This window comes from Amphiprion ocellaris, chromosome 17, assembly GCF_022539595.1.
Source record: "Amphiprion ocellaris isolate individual 3 ecotype Okinawa chromosome 17, ASM2253959v1, whole genome shotgun sequence".
In the NCBI taxonomy this organism is placed as follows: domain Eukaryota; kingdom Metazoa; phylum Chordata; class Actinopteri; family Pomacentridae; genus Amphiprion; species Amphiprion ocellaris.
In genome coordinates this window covers 12,647,192-12,667,713 of record NC_072782.1, presented here as the reverse complement: position 1 = coordinate 12,667,713, position 20,522 = coordinate 12,647,192, and the positions used below count along the sequence as shown (strand labels likewise).

General features: G+C 39.6%; 1 protein-coding gene across 5 annotated transcripts in view; it reads right to left on the bottom strand.

Annotated features, from left to right (window-relative positions):
• ptpn13 (protein tyrosine phosphatase non-receptor type 13) overlaps nucleotides 1–20,522 on the bottom strand; it is a 50,520-nt gene that overhangs the window by 13,112 nt on the left and 16,886 nt on the right. Inside the window, exons 8-25 of one of the 5 annotated variants that reach the window (XM_023280873.3) lie at nucleotides 12,436–12,528; nucleotides 10,885–10,984; nucleotides 9,554–9,764; nucleotides 8,493–8,567; nucleotides 8,218–8,389; nucleotides 7,620–7,770; nucleotides 7,334–7,472; nucleotides 6,761–6,913; nucleotides 6,094–6,276; nucleotides 5,805–5,967; nucleotides 5,030–5,465; nucleotides 4,243–4,349; nucleotides 2,965–3,018; nucleotides 2,274–2,363; nucleotides 1,711–1,818; nucleotides 1,471–1,602; nucleotides 870–1,345; nucleotides 320–451 (exon numbers count right to left, since the gene is read on the bottom strand). In XM_023280873.3, coding sequence (XP_023136641.2) covers nucleotides 320–451; nucleotides 870–1,345; nucleotides 1,471–1,602; nucleotides 1,711–1,818; nucleotides 2,274–2,363; nucleotides 2,965–3,018; nucleotides 4,243–4,349; nucleotides 5,030–5,465; nucleotides 5,805–5,967; nucleotides 6,094–6,276; nucleotides 6,761–6,913; nucleotides 7,334–7,472; nucleotides 7,620–7,770; nucleotides 8,218–8,389; nucleotides 8,493–8,567; nucleotides 9,554–9,764; nucleotides 10,885–10,984; nucleotides 12,436–12,528 — 2,975 coding nt within the window. The remainder of the gene's footprint in view (nucleotides 1–319; nucleotides 452–869; nucleotides 1,346–1,470; nucleotides 1,603–1,710; nucleotides 1,819–2,273; nucleotides 2,364–2,964; nucleotides 3,019–4,242; nucleotides 4,350–5,029; nucleotides 5,466–5,804; nucleotides 5,968–6,093; nucleotides 6,277–6,760; nucleotides 6,914–7,333; nucleotides 7,473–7,619; nucleotides 7,771–8,217; nucleotides 8,390–8,492; nucleotides 8,568–9,553; nucleotides 9,765–10,884; nucleotides 10,985–12,435; nucleotides 12,529–20,522) is intronic. The other 4 variants (XM_023280874.3, XM_055019338.1, XM_035953125.2 and 1 more) reach the window with 4 other exon arrangements.

The following is a 20,522-nucleotide window of genomic DNA, read 5'->3' as shown; positions in this document are numbered from 1 at the left end:
CTAGTAAATCACTCTGTGTCACTAGACATCTGAAGTAGGCAGCCATTAGAAAGTCCCTAACCCATCCTGTTTAGACAGATTCTGGTCCTTACTGTAAGCACACTAAAGATATTGCGTGACTGTATTATTTATTACAATTTCATATTGACTAAACGAGATAAAAATCACATGCATGAAGAGTTAGATGGAAAATATTACCACAATAGCTTCCAACACACAGCGTTAAGAAAGCAAACCAAAGCAAACCACATAAAAACACAGTTGAACAACGGTGACAAATGAGGAGGGGTAGGGGGCAAAACAAAAATAGGGTGAAAACCTTGCCGAACAGTACCGTGACACTTATGCCCAGGCTGCTGTCTTTTTTGGACAGCTCAATGTCAAATAGTTCTCCTGCACGGAGACTATTGACCCCTGGGGCATTACCATTTAAATTTTCCATGATGTATTCCTGCAAACAGAGAACAGGGCATTAAGGTGAATTATCACAAGCTGGAACATGCAGAAAGAAACAGCCATTAAGGGGGAGTGAAAAAGCTGAGCCTGGTGATGCGGAGAAGAAAACAGGCAGATGCTGTAATACATTCGAGGGATATCATGCAGCAAGCAGGGACAAATTGCCTTGCATTGTAAGTGCAATGACAGACAAAGGTTATAAACAAGCAGTTAGTTGTGCCAAGCATTGGATGAATAAAATGTAATGCTTGTTTATGTAAAAAACATTCATATCCTGTTGTGTAAACATAAGCTGATTTCTATTTGCTTCACTAGAAAAAAATATTTAGTTTGTTTTATTTCACTGTAAAGGACAATGCATAACAGCAAAGAATCCATTTACAACAATGAATTCATAAACACAAAGATCGCACCTTTTTGACCTTCATTTTCTCTTGACTACTGGAATAAGTCTCCTCATCCATGTCTGAGTCTCCCCTGTCAGAATGCTCAGAAACTTTGGGAGCTTCTGGAACTTTAGCTTTTCTAGTTTTGGGTGGCAGAGCTGGTGGCATTGGATCCAAACCCATGTTTGGTTCTGGTCCATGATGCTGGGAAATGGATGCAGCTGCAGCAGAAGCTTTAGCTCTCTCTAGACACTGCTGAACTCCATTAGCAGGGGGTTGGTTAATTTTAGCAACACTGCTTGTCCTAGAGTCCTGGGAACTGAGGTTGGTATGCTGGTGACCTGGGGAGGAGGTGGATGACAGTGTGCCAGCACTGTGGAGAGGAGGGCTGGGGCTTGCAGTTCCTACATGCTCTTCTGACGAGGTATCAAACTCTAGTTCTCCTCTCTTGGCAGAGTTAAATGAAGACTTGGCCGAGTAGGGGACATAACCTGAAGAAGATTCTGTCAAAACAAGAAAAAAAAACAGTGATGTAAGTCTGTGGGTTCACAAGTAAGAGAAAACACTAGTGATGCACTGCAATGCAGAGACAGCAACAAAATAATCACACTCATACCCCTGTCTTTACCTTTGTAGAGCCTCTCTTTGGGCTGTGACAGCACCAGATTAACATCATCAGGAGCATTCTGAAGGATATCAACTGTGGTGGTGTGAGAGAGTCCTTCTAGTTTAAGATCATTTACAGAGATCAGCCGGTCACCTGAATCAACATTAACATTATCACTCACAGAAAAGGCAACCAGCAATCATCATTACATGGCAGGTTAAAAAAAAAACAAAACCCTATCATAGCAAAACGCAGACCTACCAGGTTTGAGGCAGCCATTGACATCAGCAGGACCCCCAGGTGTGATGGAGCTAATGATGGTACCGAGTTCTGTACGACCGGAGTTCTCTCCTCCTACAACCTGAAAGCCTGGAGGACACACATAAACGTTAAATACATAACTATGTACAATCGCATCAAATGTTTGGGCACCCCAGGGCAAATTTCGTGGACTATTTTGCTGATTCAACTGAAATTTTTACACAATTACTATTGCTATACTATAATTACTATTTTAAAGCCCATGAAATAAAAGTAACAGCTCATTAACATTTGAAGACATACACTTAGGGGGAAAAAAAGTCTGTTTGCTGCAGGGGTAGTAATCACTTCTTTTCACTTTATAAATCAACAGCACACAAACCTTGCCTGGGATGCTTCAACTTTTGCATGAAACTGTACACACATTCAAACACAATACATCAGCGAAGACAAAGACTATAAATGCAATTTATAGTACTTGTCATCTCTGATAGCAGAAATGCAGCAGCAATGACAGTGTGAAATTGAGTTGTTATTTTATGAAAATTAATATACTCCCTTACCCAGTCCATATTTCACATCTTTCTTCAGGTGCACAGTTGTGATTTCTCTCTCTGGGGACGGCAATGCGTTGAGCTTCTTCTTCAGTGAATCTGCCCCAACACAAAGCACATGGCGATTCTTACATTTACTGCTATATATCTAAACATGGCATTTCCTCTGTCTTCTCTGACAGATGCATATTTTGTTGTAATTCTGGTAAAGAGGGTTAGCAGTAGGCGGCTGAGAGTTTTAATACATCTACACTGTTACAATTAATCATCCTAGGCAGGCATACGGTGGTACTGAAGGGCTCCCACTTTAGCACTGTTGCCTAATGGGGCTGAAAAGATTGGCTAAGCTCGGATGAAAAGGAATGGGTTCAGTGCCAAGCAAGAAGCTATTAAATGGTCGGACTGGGGCCAGAGTTAAGGTCCGCAGGCAGGCAGGCGGCACTAAGAAGGCAGATTTAATTCTGCATTATATAATTCAGATTTAGAACACAACTTTTGGTTTGTATATCTGTTCTCTGCTAAGGAACAGGCAGCATATGGTTCAACAGATTAAGGTAGAGGATTCAGAAAGGCGAGAAATTAGTGAAGGTGGAGAGCAGCCAGATATTTCTTTCATTCTGACATTATGGTGTATACAAAGCAAGAACAAATGACGTCTATGAAATCTGTGGAAAAGAGGGTCAGAAATTTCCACACATACCATTAACAGAAGCTGGTGTTGAAGGAGGGCCAGAGGAACTGTGCATGCTGACACCTGGGAACACAAGACAAGCAATCAGCAAGGCTATCCTTCGACTTTGTTCATAATAAAGACAAAGGAAACTGTATGTCTGTCTTTCTGCTTACTTAGAGTCAGTTAATAATGTGTAAACACTCCTGCATGATCAAATCATTTTATGTAAACATAAACCTATGTGGAAAAAAAACTAAATAAACTAAAAAAAACAAAGTAATCTAGCAACAGTAAAGATCATTAGACCATTTATTGCAGTTATTGTTTTCTCCTCTTTCCGCAAAACAACCAAACAAGTTTATGTCTAAGTGCTTTTGTTTTGAAATTCAATGAATGCTAGAAAGAAGATGAATAATATATTGCATATATTGTATCTTTAAAAAAAGAAGTAAAAATTCCACCATTTATCACAGTCAAAAAGTGCGAAAATGCACAGCATTGTCAGATATTCAACTTTAAGATAGTCCTTGAACTGCTCACATACGCCCTGCTTTTCAGTCAAGAAATTTAGAAAACAACTTAGCTTAAAATCAATTTACTGTATTTACTGTAATTTCTGGCCATGGTTGCGCTGTTTCCATAGAGACTTTATACTACAGTGAAAAATGAGCCCACAGTGACTAAAAATGTGATATAGATATATATATATATATATATATATATATATATATATATATATATATATATATATATATATATATATAAACTGCTTGTTTTTCAGAGGGTTAAATAGAGCAAATTTTTAGATGCCCAGTATAAAAACAGTTTATTCACATCATTAAACAAATATGATTCTATTTATGTTTGAAATAACCACATTACTGCAATGTATTTTCATAAAAACTCTCTTTCAAATAAATTTAATGAACCTGCCAGTGCAGCAGCAGTAGTACAAGCAAAAATGATAACATAACACCGTTACTGTGGACTTGCCAATGTCATTCATATATTCACTGCCGTTATTGCTCATTTCCAGAACATAACACATTTTATGTACATGGTTGCCATAATGACTTCATTTGCTACTGTTGGTAAGACTGGTGACTGTGATCAAAATCTGTTAACTGTCAGGAAATGCTCTTTAACAGCTGGTGTAAGATGATATGCCATGTTCTACTCTAGAGTCTGTACCACAATTACAGTTACACAGGTGTATTAGAGCACAGATTCCTATTTCATAGTGGAGCTCTGCACCTCTGATGATATGCTTCATCAGCACCATCCTACACAGGTCAGCATCCTTACCCACTACGTATGCTTGGCCAGTATCCTCTATGGAAGAAGAGTCAGATTCTCTTTTGGACCTGCTGAGGCTCCAGGCTGGGCTGCTGGGGGACGCTGTGCCAAATGATCTGAAAAGGTGAGAGTGACAGATGGAGATTAGCCTGAGGAGGAAAGAGGGCTGAATGTAAAAGAGGTGTTCTCTGCTACACTGAACACTCATTGGTTCTTAATAATGATTGGCCTGTTAGGTTTCTATGCATACAGAATCCTGTCAAATCAACCATGTCATCTGTGAAGCCGACACAGGAGGGAGCAACTGGCAAAAAAGAGGTTTACTAATTAAAACAGGAGCACATACACTGGTAGGCACAGTTGTACAAAAACACAAACACAAGGGCATATGTGTACCCACACACACAGACCCCCAGAGGGTCAATTAGAGGCTGGAGGTAGAGTTCTGTGTCTCCATAGTGTAGGCAGAGGTATAGACCCAGTTACTAAGTCCACACTTAGTAACCTTAGTCTGTCCTACAGTGAGTTGCAGACTTTGACACTGAACACTTTACAGAGAATGTACACATAACGCAGGACTACATTCCCTTAATTGAATTTGAAATTCATTAAAAGACATTAAAAGCCCAATTAAAAGAATAAAATGCATAAAAATATTCTAGTCACTACAAAGTGTAAAGTCTGCATTTATAACACTCACTATCATTTTATACATTAGTGTTCTCATTTAAAGTACACTAGCGTGTTTAGGACACAATCCGATTTTGCTTTTAACATTTCACTTTTCTCTACTCACTTGTCCGGTTGGTTTGACAGGGAGTCTGTGTCTGAACTGGCTCGCTGATGTTGTGGAAAGTGAGAGGATACTTGGTTGGGTTGTGGCTGACTCAATCCGCTGTGCGACTGGCCACGATATGACTCCACCATTCGGTGCTCTGGAGACTCTGGCATCTGCCCGAGGTTGTGGTGGGAGCGGCTCATTATTCGCGGATTGGAAAGGACTGTGGAGGCCACTGGATTGAAACCTGGAAAGTGAAGCTCATCTTTGACTAATACTGGGCCAGATGGTGACTTGTTGAGGGCCACCTCTGAGTACGAGATCCTCTTCAGGTGGTCCGGGTTGGAACGTGTTGATAAGCTGGGGGCCAGGCTGCCTGAGCTCACCGTCCTCCCTCCTGAATCTCCACTCCGAGGGTCAAGCGAATACTGCAAACTGCTCATAGGGCTGTTCTCTGATGAACACGAATATGAAACACAGACAATTAATGGGACATTTATAATAATAAATCTTGGCATATTTGTTCATTATTACAGCAGAGGTCAGAGACAGCTGAAAAAATACCCGAGCAGAGGGATTCCAAAGAGCTTAAGTGTAGTTAGTGCTGACATCAAAGATGCAATTTTCTGGAGAATTATGTGTCATTTTCAGGTCTACTGTGTTAAACATTTCTGTGACAGGTTAACCTCTTCTCTGTAAAAATATATATAATTTCAGGCAGACCAAATATTAAGCCTGAGGTCATATTAAGGAACCACCCATACAAATGTGTGGCTGCGCCTTCATTCTGTACCTAGATCCTGCAGCTCCTGGTTGTTCTGTCGAGCCTTCATCTGCAGGTGGAACTTGTGCTGATCAGAGCACAGCTGCAGCAGATACTGACACGTCTTCTGGCTGTCAGTCTGAAACAGGTGTTTAATCCCATCGGATGTGTTCTGAAGGCAAATCTTCTTTTTCTACAGAGTGACAAGTAAAACATGTAAGTGAAAGCGTCAATCGGCTGGACTAATCTACCGTTGAAAAATGTAATTGCTACAGTGTGGCATAATTTTATTTCTGACAATAAAGAGATAAGTGCATACTGTAAAGGAAATCTTCTTTGTCTCCCTCCAGGGGAACCTCAGCACTGGAGTACGATTTCCATTAAGGACTTCAAAAATGAGCACGCCTTTGGAGTAGACGCCCAGCATGATGCCGGTCTGAGATCTCTTCTCAGGAAGCACTCGATGAAAATGTACACCATACTCTGTCAGCCTCTGGCTCACCTTTTAGAAAAACAATATAAGCAGCCTTAAATGATCAGAAACTCAAGGTACTGAGATGGAGCAGCAAAGTGAATGTGAGACAGATTAAAATAGAATGATGAAACTTTTCATGCAGAAAACAGGTTATTCATGTGGTCAGTGATCCAATATGAGAGCACAGATTTTCATCTTACCGCATACAATATGATTAAATTTTGTTCAGTGGCATGAAGCACAGAGCTGTTTTAGCAGACTGTAAATGTAGCACTGAAAGAATATCACAAAAGAGAAAATAAAACGTAGCGACAGGACATAACTAACTTTTTTGGGGTTAACATTACAATTTTTTTCCCCAAAGTAAACTTTCTGGCACAGATTGTCCATTGTGTGTGTCAAAAAAATAAACACTTCAGCTGCTACTTAGAGGTAAACAAATACAAGTTATGACAGTATTTTGGTCTGTCTATATGTGTCCATAATTCATATAAATTGTTCTCTTGCTAACCTTGAGGAACTCAAACTCTGCCTCAGAGTCTGACGCTCCATAGTAGTTGCTATGAAGTTTGGGCAGTTCCTCCTTGATGGTTGTCTGGTCCACTTTATCCAAAACAGACACAGGCAGGTAGTGCTCCAATCTGAAGTAGGTCTTCCCATGGAGCTGAGGCACCAAGATCAACAGCATTAGTTTAAACATCAATTTATTCCATAATGATGTGTAATTTAATTACATCAATGTCTTTTGTTCTTGTTTTAATTTTTTACAAGTGAAGTTATTAGTTTACATTGTGATTTTAAATGTTTTATGTATATATAGTATGTATCTATAAAAAACTATTTGTAAAACAAGGTGAAGGAATTATTTTACCTTTTGATGCACAATGTGGGTCAAGAGATACCCATTTTCCATTGAATTTGGGTCACTTTTGACCCATGTTGTGCATCAAAGGGTGAAAAAATAAAACGGTAACTGAAATGAATAATGAAAATCATAATCAAATTCATTTTAAATTAGTACTGTACTTAAGCAAGTACGGTAAGCTGGATGATAACATACAGGTGAAGAAAGGTGATTCGGTACCTCAGGTTGGTAGTCACTGAATTCAGCCTGCAATGCCAGTGAAGCCAGCAGCATTGCATTTTCAGTGTTACAGCGCATCCTTTCCTCCAAGACGTCCTTTCTCAGCTGAAGGTAGTACTGATGTTTGGTCATTGCATGTCTGTTATCCAAAGAAGAATAAGGGCACAGACAGGCAGATCTTTAGTTACCTTATATATAGTATGCAAACACATGGGTCCATTGCTGCGTGCCAATGAAACTCGTGTGTCATTTAGGCTTTTGGCTAATTACCAAAATGTTCACTTACTGTATGAGATTGACATCATCAAGGAAGAATTTGATTCGTAAAAAAAGGTTAAAAGGCACGTCAGATCTCCTCTTCTTAGGCTCCTCCTTCCATCCTTCGGGGGCCACTTTGGACAATTTGGCATCAGGTTCAACGAAGAAAAACTCATTTTCTGTGTGTGATTTTTAGGAGGCGACAGAGTAATTGGGAAAATGAGGTCAGACAGGCATAGGTTTTACATCTTTAATTAGACATCAGGTGGAGGAAATGAATCTACATAGATCTACCACAAACCTCTCCATGAAAACTACATTTAATACATATGATCTTGCAGTCATTTACTTTGCATTACTTTTTTCTCTAGAATACATTTGGATCCATTTTAAGTCTTTCACAAGAAACACTGGATTATTTGATCATTTTCATATGTGTGAAAGGAAGCTTCTAAAATCCAACAACTTCAACTAACAAAGAATAACTAATAAACACTTTGGTAAGGTGCATACATAACACAAGCAAGTGCACACTCCATCCACAAATAAAATAGAGTGATTTTCTCCAGGTATTTCGCTCACACACATCTCAAACAACAGACATCCCAAAGAGCAACACAAAGTACCTCTGAGGTATGCGAGGCCGAAGAGATGGTGCTCCACCAGCCCGATGTGGGCAACCACCATATCAAGAACATCTTTACACACTGCCTTGATGTCACAGCTCAGCTCCAGCTTTTGGCCATTCAGCAGAACCACACCCACCTTCCTCTGCACTTCATCAACCTTACCACGTTTCTAGAGTAAAGGGAGAAAACAGATAGAGTGGTTGTTTATAAAGAAGGGATAAAACACCATGAAAAAACACTGGCTTCAAGGTGGAACACATTTATGTCCTCACCATTATTGAAGAGGGAACAGATAAGGTGACACAGGGCTCACTGGCCATCTTCACAAACTCAGGACCATGGAAGTTCTGGAGTAAAATAAAAGATTTTGTTATAGAGAGACATTAAATTTAACCAACGTGTTAAAGGCTATTCACTGTGGGCTCATTTTCATTTATATCTTAAGGCTAGTAATACTGCCTGTTTCAAGCTGCTGATCAACGATATGAACACGTGTAACACACACTATTCATGACCAGCTCTGAAAAACAATTAAAATGCTTTCTTTTCCACCATATCAGTGACTGTAATTCATATGATGCTGAACATTCACTTCCTTGTTTAGTTGGCCAACTTTCTACTGTAACCGAGTCTCACCAGAATTCGAAGAGCAGGAGTCCTTTCTTTCAGCTTACAGCTCTTTAGTTTTTCAACTGGAAAGCCCCACATCCTAAATTACATCAATTTAAATCTACCACAAACATACTGCAGTAAAATGTCTTCCCTTTGCAAGTATGATTAACCTATTAGTAGCATAATAATATACAGTACTTGAGGTTTGCTGCCAACATCAGCAGATTTGTTGTTATGTTCACCACTTTTGTTGACACATTTTCACAGCTTGTGATAGTTGGTGGGATAAATCAGACTTTACCCAAAAAAACACATGTTCCACAACCCCACATATTTGTAATTACCATATGGAGGCTGAAATGAATTATGTATTCGAGTCAGCAGAACATCCAGTGAGCACAGCCTCCACAATTTTGTTGCCCATGAGCTCATGCGAGTTAAAATTGTACATCCATCATCAAATATTGCAATATAAACAAGCTTCGAGCCATGGACAGTCAAGTCATGCAAGCAGGGAGTTGCAATTGCATCACTGAATGAGTGTCGAAATGATGTCTTTGAATCACTTTCTGGAGTTGGCTATCTCATGTGTGTTTATGTGTTCTAAAGTGATAAAGAAAGATTTGTACTTAAGTAAAATAATTTTTCGTCAGTGAAAATGAAGCCTAAACAACCGCCAATAACACAGGTGATCATTTACAGGACAGAGTTGAGCACAAACCTTGGATTTGCGGAGCGACACAGATGTGTTGTAAAGAGGGTCTTGAAGGTCAAGCATGGAAGATGGGACTAAGGGGTCATCTGTGGGGTAGAGATTGGCCCTGGACAGCCTGCTGGCCAGGTGGGCCTGGAGCCGCTGCACCTCCTCCTCCTGCCTCTGGAGGAGCAACTCGGCTCCAACCAGACCTTCATCAGCTGCCGCCTCACTTTGTCTACAGGGAAAAGAGAGGAAGAGAGTGGGTGTCGGAACAGTTTATACTGTCTAAAAGCTGAAAGGAAGCAACTGTTATATGCAGGAATCTGTTGTTTAATATGTGGTGCCCGCCTTTGTTTCACTTTTCCAGATAGATTAGAAAACAATTTAATATAAGTCTAAGATGCCTGATGTTTTCTGGGAAAAAAGAGCTCTGGGGAGCGCAACAGATTGAAAAAGTGTTTTTTTCTGTGAGCAGACATAGCAACAGCAGGCAGTTCAGGTCTGTAATGCCAGAGATTAGAGAGATAGAGAATGCTGAATGTGGATGTCACATTAGATGACCTCACTAGTGAAGCATGGGGCTGACCCTGCTGTGCTACACCAGCTGTGTGTGTGGCCCAGAGGACCAAACAGGACAGCTTCATCTGTGGCTTCACTGTTCAGTGGAGGATTTGTGGTGAAGGCACCGATTCTTCGAGGGAAAAAATGAGCTAACACATACAACTATGTTGATTGAAGGCATACACGCTCATGTGCATGTGAGCAGGCGTTTATGCAATATTTCCAACCCAATCTCAATCACTGAATGAATTAAGCCATCTTTACAAATGCCAAATCAGTTCAGAGAGAACAGTCACTACAGAGTCTAAAGGATCTGTTGGGGGTTTTGGGTGCAGAGGGGCTATGTAATACTCTACCATAATCCATTAGTGATACCTGTTCTATCCCATAGAGGATCATAGCGGGCCTGCAGTCCATCCAAGCTGACACTGGGCAAGGTCGCTAGTTCATCACAGAGCTAGCACAAACAACTACAGCCAACTCAGATTCACCAATTAGCCCACCAATATGCATGTCTTTGGACAGCATGAAGAGGCCCAGACAAAATCCATGAAGGTGCAGAGGGAACATGCAAACTCCATACAGAAAGGCCCCAGCGACCAGCAGGTTCAAACCCAGAAGCTCATTGCTGTAAGATGACAGTGCTATCTACTGCACCACAGTCCTATACATAAACAATACATTTACCATACAACCACTTTCAGTTTAATATGAACTGCATATGGATAAACTAACTACTAGCTTCCATGTGGCCAGTTGGAGGAGAAAAAGCAGCACTAATGTTTGCGTTTTACCTGTGTCTGTGTGTGTTGTGACTCGTCAGTGAAAGGGCGTCGTGTTCAGATGAAAGTGCCAGCTGGGAGCCATATCTTGTCCCTTCACCTGGTTTCTTAGCTGGAAGAGACATGGGAATATGAGCTGTGCAAACAAACACAAAGGACTATAGCTTGTTTTCACAAGTACACAATCAAACGCACTCCTTCAGATGCAGACACCCACACTGTGCTGCCAATATACCTGCATGAACGTGCCAAAGCAGCAATTGCAGAATACTGAAGCCAGTTCAATGACAACACAAATAGAATGTATTTCATCCTGCATTCAAAGTGTGCATGAAAGGCCACTCTTGCATTATAGCAGCAATTTGTGTCAGACATGTATGTGTCTTAGAGGTTGTGACTTCATTGTAAACTTCATTTGAAAGGAATTCAAACAAGCTTTCCTTTTGGAACACCTTTACAATATGTCAGCCATGTCCAAAAACAACTTTCTCCACTTGAATGTCTTAACTTTTCACAGCTGGAGACAGTCTTGAAAGGAGTGTGGATGTTAGGGAATATTAGTTTTTTTGCTTGATTTGATAGCGGCAGCAGAGATGAACACTTAACATGGGAACAGAGTTGAGCTATGAAATGTAAGAATGCCTTAACCAACAGAGTAGTGTGTGCCCATGTGTAAGGGAATCTCAACTAAATGTATTTATTGTGGTGAGAACGTTAAGCAAATTAGTCTTGATTAGTCACTGCAGTGAAACCATTATTCACACTATCTATTACTAACATGATACTTAAATCTTGTGTATTTTCATTGCACAATTTCTTTTTGCGCTGATAGTGGAAAGGCATGTTATCTTGTGTAACTACGTTGTGAAACCCAACATAGAGGAGGATGTGATCTAATTCCATAAGCAACACCAGGGAAGTAGGTAATGTGGAAATTACCTTGAAATGGGTAACTGACAAGACAGCTGCTTCTTGAAATCAAATTAAAGCATTTCACTTCACAATTTCAAGCCTACAAAGTGTATCCTCTGTGATTTGGCCATAAGCCTGTAGAGAATCTGGCTACGAGCAGGACAGCCCACAGTCAGTGGTCAGAAGAGACAAAGAATAATGGATATCTCTTGCCAGTCGTTTTCAATCCCTGTCTTTGTGGCCCAGAACACTGCTGGTTTTTCGGTTAAATGTTTTCAATCATCCTTCCAGGTGTAAATCTGTCATTGATTAGATGACCAAAATAAAAACCAGCAGGGCTCCGGATCCACAGAAACTGACTGAGAAGCATGTAGTCCCACTGTGGCTACTTCTTCTGTTCTGTTAACTGATTGATTTAGTCTGTTCTGCTGGAATTGTTACTGCTATTTTGACTACATGTAGTCTGCTTTGCTCTTTAAATTGTACTTGCGCTGCATGCACATGACTGAGAAAAGCTTATGTATGTGCAGCACCTTCCAACTGTTCCTCAAAGTTTGTAGATAAACCACATTACATCATTCTGTACTGTATATAGCTCCATGAAAAACATAACAATGACATGGTAAAGGATTCCTCACAGGCATCTGTTACCTTGCCTGTACTCTGGATCAGAGGAGGTCACTGAAGGGCTTTCACTGGATGAGCTGTAATCACTGTGGTACCTCTGGTGGGTGTGGACTGGGTCTGAAACAGAAAGAGGGCATCATTAAAAACCATACCATATGCAAACCATGCAGTTGTAAAAGGAAATGTCAAGGGAATGCATGTTAAGGTAAAAACTGTCTCATGACACTGAACTTTACAGAAGTTTCATCGTTTTTTTTTTTTTTTTTTTACAGGACATGGACAACATATGACCTAACAAGCTACTGTTTTCTTCTACAGTAACCCAAATCCTGATCAGACAGATGCTAACGCCAACTCAGTAGAATGAGGCACACAAAGCAGGCATTAGTCATGCTGTTGGTAAACAGTCCTAATGAAAGACATACGTAACTACGTAAGAAAGCAAAATTGGCACCAGTGTATGCAGATCTGCCTCCTGTCATGTTAGAGAGCTTGTTGTCGAGGGCGTAATCGTTTGTCTTGCTCGACTGGATAAACCAAAGCAAGTACAGACCAGCTCACCGCACTTATTTACTTTTCTCAAAGCTATGCTTCATAACCTCAATAATGAACTACATTTCAGTGGTAACAGGAAAACATACACAATACTGAATAAAGCCTGAACCTTAGCCTGACGTGTCATGTGGTTTCTCTGCCGCAGAACTTGAAAGTCCTGCTCATCAGTATCTGCAACATAGCTTGAATTCAATGCATTCTCAAGCCACTGCTCACTCATTTTAGCTCACAGTTTCACAGTACAGCACAGTTCTCCTTGTGATGATGTCTGTCTTATGTAAACACTTTAAACAAAAAAGCATTGTGGCCCAGCAGCAACTATAATGTAACTAAGGAGGAGGAGGACTGGTCACACTGTCACCCAAAATAGTGTTCCGTGTTCTGCAGGTTGGTGAGTCATGGGTTCCTTTGACACAGTATCATCTCTGTTACAAGGACACAGAGGAGGGTTCTCTTTTGTGTAATTTACAGCAACTTAGGCATACAAAAACAAAGACTTACACATTTGCTTGAAACCCACAATGAGACAAGCATGCAGTTAACCACATATGTGCAGTCACCTGTCCAATAGTGAAGCTAAAAGTGCAAATATTGATGAATTTAGGTAGACCACAGACCACCACTAAAAATACGATGTTTCAAAGGGGATAACTAAGAACTGTTCTTGATTGATAGCAACAGTTGTGAATTAAATTATTTTTACGTGCTACTTGTTTCCGTACAATTATGTTACATTTAATTTATCAGGAAAAATGCATTGACATCAACTAATCAGTTCCCATTACAAATCTCTAAATCACTTGAAATAAGCCAGGAAGAAACGGAAGGGTGAGTTTTTTCAGGATTATGAAAACAAATCTTGCAGAGAAGGAAAATTAACCCTAACCTGACCATTCACAACAATCTTTCACAGTTAAAATCAGGAGAGTGTCCTGGAGGAGGCAAAAATAGCAGAAAAGCTGACAATGAGTAAGAAGGAAGGGTTCAATCTAGGTGGTGTACACCCTCGACAGGTTGCCAGCCAATCCCAGGCAACCATACTAACTGAGTAGTTACCAAATTACCTAGCCTGCCTGTCTTTGGCCTGTGGAGGAATCCACAGCATCCAAGAAAACCCATGACATTCTCAAGCAATGGGTTTGATTCCAGCTACCTTTTTTCTTTTTTTACAATTCTGATAAAATAAATGCATCTATGTGCTACTTTGGCTCTGATGTAGTCGTTTCTTTCTATCTGTGGTCTCTAGTATGTAGTCTGGAGCAATGCCGCACCCACAGCACAATCTGATTGGTTACTTTTCAACAACATTAATGCTTAAACACTAAGAAGTCCTTCTGTAAGGTATGATATTTAAAACATTAACAAAGGGATTTTAAAAAAGTGTGTTGGACTTTGTGTTATCTCTCTCTCATCTTTAGTGTAAATGTACTGTATATTGGATGAAATATAGGATATGGGTCTCATCAACTATTAATAATAAGTTTCAGTACTGAAAATAAAAGACACAAAAACCTATTGACTTGCAGTCTCAAAGCCCACAATGAAGAATAATTATCTAGAGAAAGGCAGGCGTGGGATACGTAACATTGCTGCTTTATCAATCTGTGTCATTCAGACAAAGGTCACTTTTACATTAATGTTCGTCATGGCCTCATTCAGACGTATCCTCCACAATGATGGAGAGAACAACAGTACACACGATATTTGTCACATGCAGCAGATTAGACAGTAGTCATGTCATGTACAATGCTTAAAAATGCATGAATAAACAAAAGGATGAATCTAAACTAATAGCGAGATTATCAAACTATCCAAATAAGTAATAAGAATAATTTATTTATAAGTCCCTAAACACTGAAAAATCTGTCAATCTGTGATGATAATCTGATTAATTTACAAACAGTAAAATGTCCCGACAGCTGTGAGGGAGCTCAGGATTTAACCTGAGGACAATTAAGATGTCACATATTATTTAAATGGAGCTCGAAAATTCTGTCTCTGTGTTTGACATCTAACTTTTCAAAGATGAAGAAAAGTACATTTACCATCAGATCCTGATTCATTCTCTCTCCCTGTCAGGATAATTTACAATTTTAGGTGAAAGATTAACATCGATGCTGAACTGTAGCAAAAGTCCCAAATTGTTTCCCACCAGTCAGAGTACTGTTGATAGTGCGTACCTATCCGTTAATGCGACAGCTTGGAGTTCAGACTTGTGTTGTGTTAAAAGCCATTTGAAAATGTTATTAGGACATGCATACAAGACAGACTAAATATTACAAGTGCGTCATAATTTCCCAAGAGATCATTCAAACATGAAACTGACGTTTAGTCACTGCCAGATTGATGGAAAGGAGTGCATGATTGAAAGCTATTCAAATAACACCATACTGCACAGCACATTTATAGTGCAACTCTCCACTAATTGTTGTAGTTTCAAAGGAAATATAAAACACTACAAAACAGATAATAAATACAGGGTGTCCCTAAAGTCTGGACACACAAGAAATCTCATTAACTATATATTTTTGCCTTCACAGATTAAATATGGCTACAATATTAAATATATATTTTGATTAATTATTAATTAGATATTTAAAAAAATCTATATTGAATAAAGTTATGGTAAACATTTCTTGAATTACATGTATTTTTGCCTGTGTGTCCAGACTTCAACTCTCCTTAAAGACGAAAATACTAAAGGAAAGTTAAGTGTCTGTGTTATGTGATCAGGGGTTCACTTCAGTTATTTTGGTTTATTGTCCTTTGTTTCATGTAGCTTCACACACTTGCTGGAAAAGCAGTTACACATTTTACAACAACAACATTTAACACAGCCAGCATTCACCTCCCTTTGCCTTATCTTCTCATTTGACCTCACATGCATTGCTTGTTTTTCCCCTCTCTTTGCGTTCTTGCAGAACTGACACTTCTGCATGAGCTTTCTGTAAGCATACAAACAGCTTCTCTGGGCTATGGCCTTTGGGATATTCAAGCTGAGAAAAGAGACAAACTGAGATTCTGTGTTATTTAAAGCCTGGTGGTCCCACAGAGAAAGAAGAAACTCCCTTTAAAGCTGGATAATAACTTACAGAAACCCTTAAGTTTCCCCCTGAGTTAACATGAGTCAGAAGAAAAATATAACAGTCTAGATTTTGTGAAACAGGAATTTTAGGTGTACACTGGGTAGAAAAAAAAATACATAATAAAGCTAAAATGTCTATTTACAAAATTTCCACATTGTGAACTTTTATGGTGCTTCTTTTAGACATTATTCATAATGTGAGGGGAAAATGAGTCAGGCAGTTGATTAGATCAGAAATAAAACTAATGGTCAAAAGCTTTTCCTAAAAACCCTAGAAACACACTAATCTCTCCTCCTGTAGCCTTTGGAGTCAACAGGCCAAACTATAATATAATTATGAAAATGTGGGGAGGGTGTGCTTTTGGAAACACCTCCCTTCCCCCTGCAGCAGCAGTGTTCTGTACTGCCATCCAAACTGGACCCACCCCGGCCCAAAGCCACATGACCTGCTGCCAAGTGCCGGAAAAGTCCAATAATGTTAGGAATTCCCTCATCCGCTACGCATGACTCCAATTACAGCCTCTAGGTCTGCAAGGAAAGTTTCTACTCATTGAAGTTAGAAGCACCTTGGCACCTAAAAGGGGGAAGGGGGAGCTGCCTAGGCACTGGATGAGACACAGGGAGCCAGGTACAAACATGCCCATGCACACACAGGCATGCACACAAACGATGTTTAGTGCTGTAAAACATATTCCATTAAAAATGACTTGCAATTGCACACACACAGAAGGCAAAGAAGCGGTGTGTAACTGTGAAACCTGAGACCACTGACCACTGCTGTGCCATCACTTTCCTGCAGAAAAGAAGAGAAAGAAGTAAGAGAAAAAAGAAAGAAAAGAAGGTCTCTGCCAAGTAACACATCCACAATGCACTGGAAATGGTTTCTGCTTAATTAGGCCCTGATCATACTATAGCAAAACAGCTCTGGGATAGAATGTAGAAATATTTTGGCTCAGTCTTCACAGTCACCCTCAGGCAATTTTGATGGCAGTAAACAATCATGTGCGTCAGCATGTTGTCCTATGTCAGTCATACTTTGATATTAACCAAAAGCTATTCATACAAAAAAGCATAAAAGAGAGAGATAATCCTTGCAATTTTCTCTTTACATTTACCAGCATAAACATACATATACAAAAGGTATGGGAATCTCTAGGTTAATTCTATGCTTTGTTGATTTTTCAGCAAAAAGACATGGATACAACCAAAGCAACAAACACACATTAAAAAAAAAAATCTCCAAATATTACAGCACTGTTACTTTTACTTTCATGAACCTAACCAAACAGTAAAGGTTGGTGCACCATACTAAGTCAGTGCTTAGCAACCCCACCCCACCTTGGCACACAAGCCATGAGATACTTTTAGCCTGTCTAGCAAGCAAAGCATTTTAAAGATCTACACAGATTTTCCATAATGTTCAAGTCAGGGAACCGTAGGGGTCATTCCAAAAGCTTCAGCTAGGGCTGAACAATCAATTAATTTCAAATCAAAACTGCATTTTAAAACAAAGCAAATTGCAAAGGTCGCATCTCTAAACCCCAAAATCATCTGGGAGGTTTGAAAAGCACGCTATCTGTAAAAAATCCCCATAATTACACCATTTATCTTAGACAGAAAATTTATATTAGCAAATTCTGAAAACCATGGCATTTGATTAAAATTCTACATGTCTTATTTGAAAATTTGCCAAAAAATTCACAGTTTTTCACTAACCAGATTCAGTTGAAAAACAAGATTTTGCATACCTCAGCCCAATCGGGAGGGAATTGAATGATGATGACTGTGCGACCAACAGTCACATGACATGAGAGATGCAGGGACTTTATAGTAGACTGAACTGCAGGCTGTGCTTAGACAGCAGATATAGAAGAATATTACAATACAACTAGTAAAATTTATGTAGAGTTACTTGATTTTAGCATTTTTTCAATTTTTGTAAAATAAATAAGGAAAGAAATTCATCTTTTTTTAAAATGATTTATGGCATTTGTATACTGCACAAAAGACACTGATGTTTCCACAGAGGTGCAAGACTATAATACTGCTGTGAAAAATGAACCCACAGGAGCAAAAAATGCACAGAAACTGCGATTTGGAGGATTAAACTATTGTATCAGTGGTTGTACAAATTCATGCTGTCTTGGCTGACTGTATAACATTTGCATCCACAATTTGCTGACATCTAAAGGAATCTATTTTTCGCTCTATTTGTGCAATTTTTCCTCTCACACTGGCCACCACACCCCAAAGCAGAATATTCCCCCCCCAACTACTTAACAGATGGAAAGGTGTTCTTTTCATATACTAGTAAAGAGGCTGGAGCACTTCGACAGCTATCAAGAGCAGACCCTATTACTGGTTTCCTTTTGGTGACTCTTTTATGTAAACCCTGTTTGTTCATCAATGGTGCACACTGGAAACTTGCAGGCATATTTAAATTTATTCCTAGCAAACAGGCAATTTTATCTAAAAGTTTTCTTGCCTTTCCAGATCTTGTCTTGACTTCGATAATTTCTCTGAACTGCCATTTCTTAATGACATTTTGTACAGTGGAAATTGCAAGCTGGAAGCACTTTGATATCTTTTTATAGTCTTGCTCTGCTTTGTAGGCATCAATTAGATGCTTCTTCACATCCTGAGTCAGTTGTTTTGAGGAGCCCATGGTTGTTCGGTGTTAACACAAGGTCTGAAGAGTTAGAATATTTATCAGCTCTGGAATTGTCATTGGATGAAAAATCCAAATGAACGTGAGTTAATAAAGTTCTGAGGCTTTTGCAATAGAGGGATGGCGCAATTACTTTGAAATGTTTCTGTTCATTAAATAAAAAGTAAAGCGCATTAACATTTGAAAAAGGCAAAGTTTAAATGTCTGTTTGCTCAAACTTTTGCATACAACTGTACATACACACACTCCAACGAATGACTAGGACAATAACCGGGAAAACCACCATTCTAATTTTCGTGTTCTGACACTTTGCTGCTATTGTATGACATTCAAAAGCCAAATACCCCCCAATAAAAGGCAAAAGGAAAAGAAGGAAAGAACGGCAGGACTTGCTGGGGATGAAAAGCCACAGTCGAGGAAAAGAATGCTTGGTTGGTGGCTCGGTCAGCATTAAAAATAGCTGCCAGAAAAGCAGGGAGGGTGGAAGGAGCTGGAGAGTGGGGAGTAAGGAAGAACAGTAGGAGGAGGACAGGGAACAAGAGGTAGAAGACAGTGGTTTATTACATGAAACCATTCAAGCCTCCACAAGCTTCTCCGCTGTCCTTAAGTGGCCAGCAGACCCATATAGCCACATGTGACTCAATGTATAAAACTAACTTTCCTATAGAGACTTGACTAAGAATTCAATAAGCTCATGAGGGAAACTTAAAGCTCTTGGGGCTGACTACTGAGGTGTTAAACAATTGTGTTGTGTGTGCTTGGTCCCAACATGTGATTATAAAGCGACTGTTTATTCCCTTTTTAAAAACCATGGAGTTTATATTATTAACTATTTTGCAGCATGTGTGCTTATATCTGCATGTTTACAGCCATATGTAATAGAAAAGAGAGCCTGTATATAGCACGTGTGACAGTTAGCAGCAGGCTAGAATTAAACTGGTCTGTAATTAGAATCAGCCATTTGGAAATCTCTGTACCAGTGACTCATACATTCTGCCTAAACACTGCTGCCCAGCCACCACCAATGATACTTCATTCAGGCCAGCACCAAGCTGCCATCCCACATGGTAGTTACAGACAGACAGACACACAACTTGTAACTAGTCCGAGTGCCTGGTTGCTCATCATCCCATTACTCCCACATTTTCACCTCTCAGATCAGGTCAGCTGATGGCTCCCTGCTGTACCCACTTTTATTGCCTGATAAATTCACTGCACCACCCAGTTTGACATTTCCTTTACATCTTTATGACACAGCTGAGTGCTAAAAACAGCATGCTTTACTGAAAATTTGCTTCACTGTCTCAGTTGCAGACTAAAGCCAAGAGCTTTGGTGGGATTTTTAAGCTTGTTGTAAGTTAATGTTATAGAAGCCCACACACTACATGTTCTGACAAGGTACTAGCAACCCTACATTACAAAATAATGACACAGACTAACTCTGATGTGACACCAGAAAAACATTACTAAAGACAAGGTGACTGCTATGGGTAATGTGTTGCAAAGGGGAAAAACAAAAGGGTGGAGATAAAAATAAAAAATCCCTGTCTCAATGAAGCAAAACAGGCTGTGTGTGGTTTCTAGATTTTCAGTGTCAGCTGGGGTGAGTAGCATTACAGCATGCTAGATGTACTGTTTATATCTGATCTGTGCCAACTGCCAGAAAAGGCCAAAACAGTTGTAATTTTTCCATTGTGAGTGGTCAGCTTAAAAGTGCAGATCATCTACATTATCAACAAATCATCAAGACTTAATACCACTTTGATTTTCATGCTTGAGGCCTGAGATGTAAAAGGAATTCCT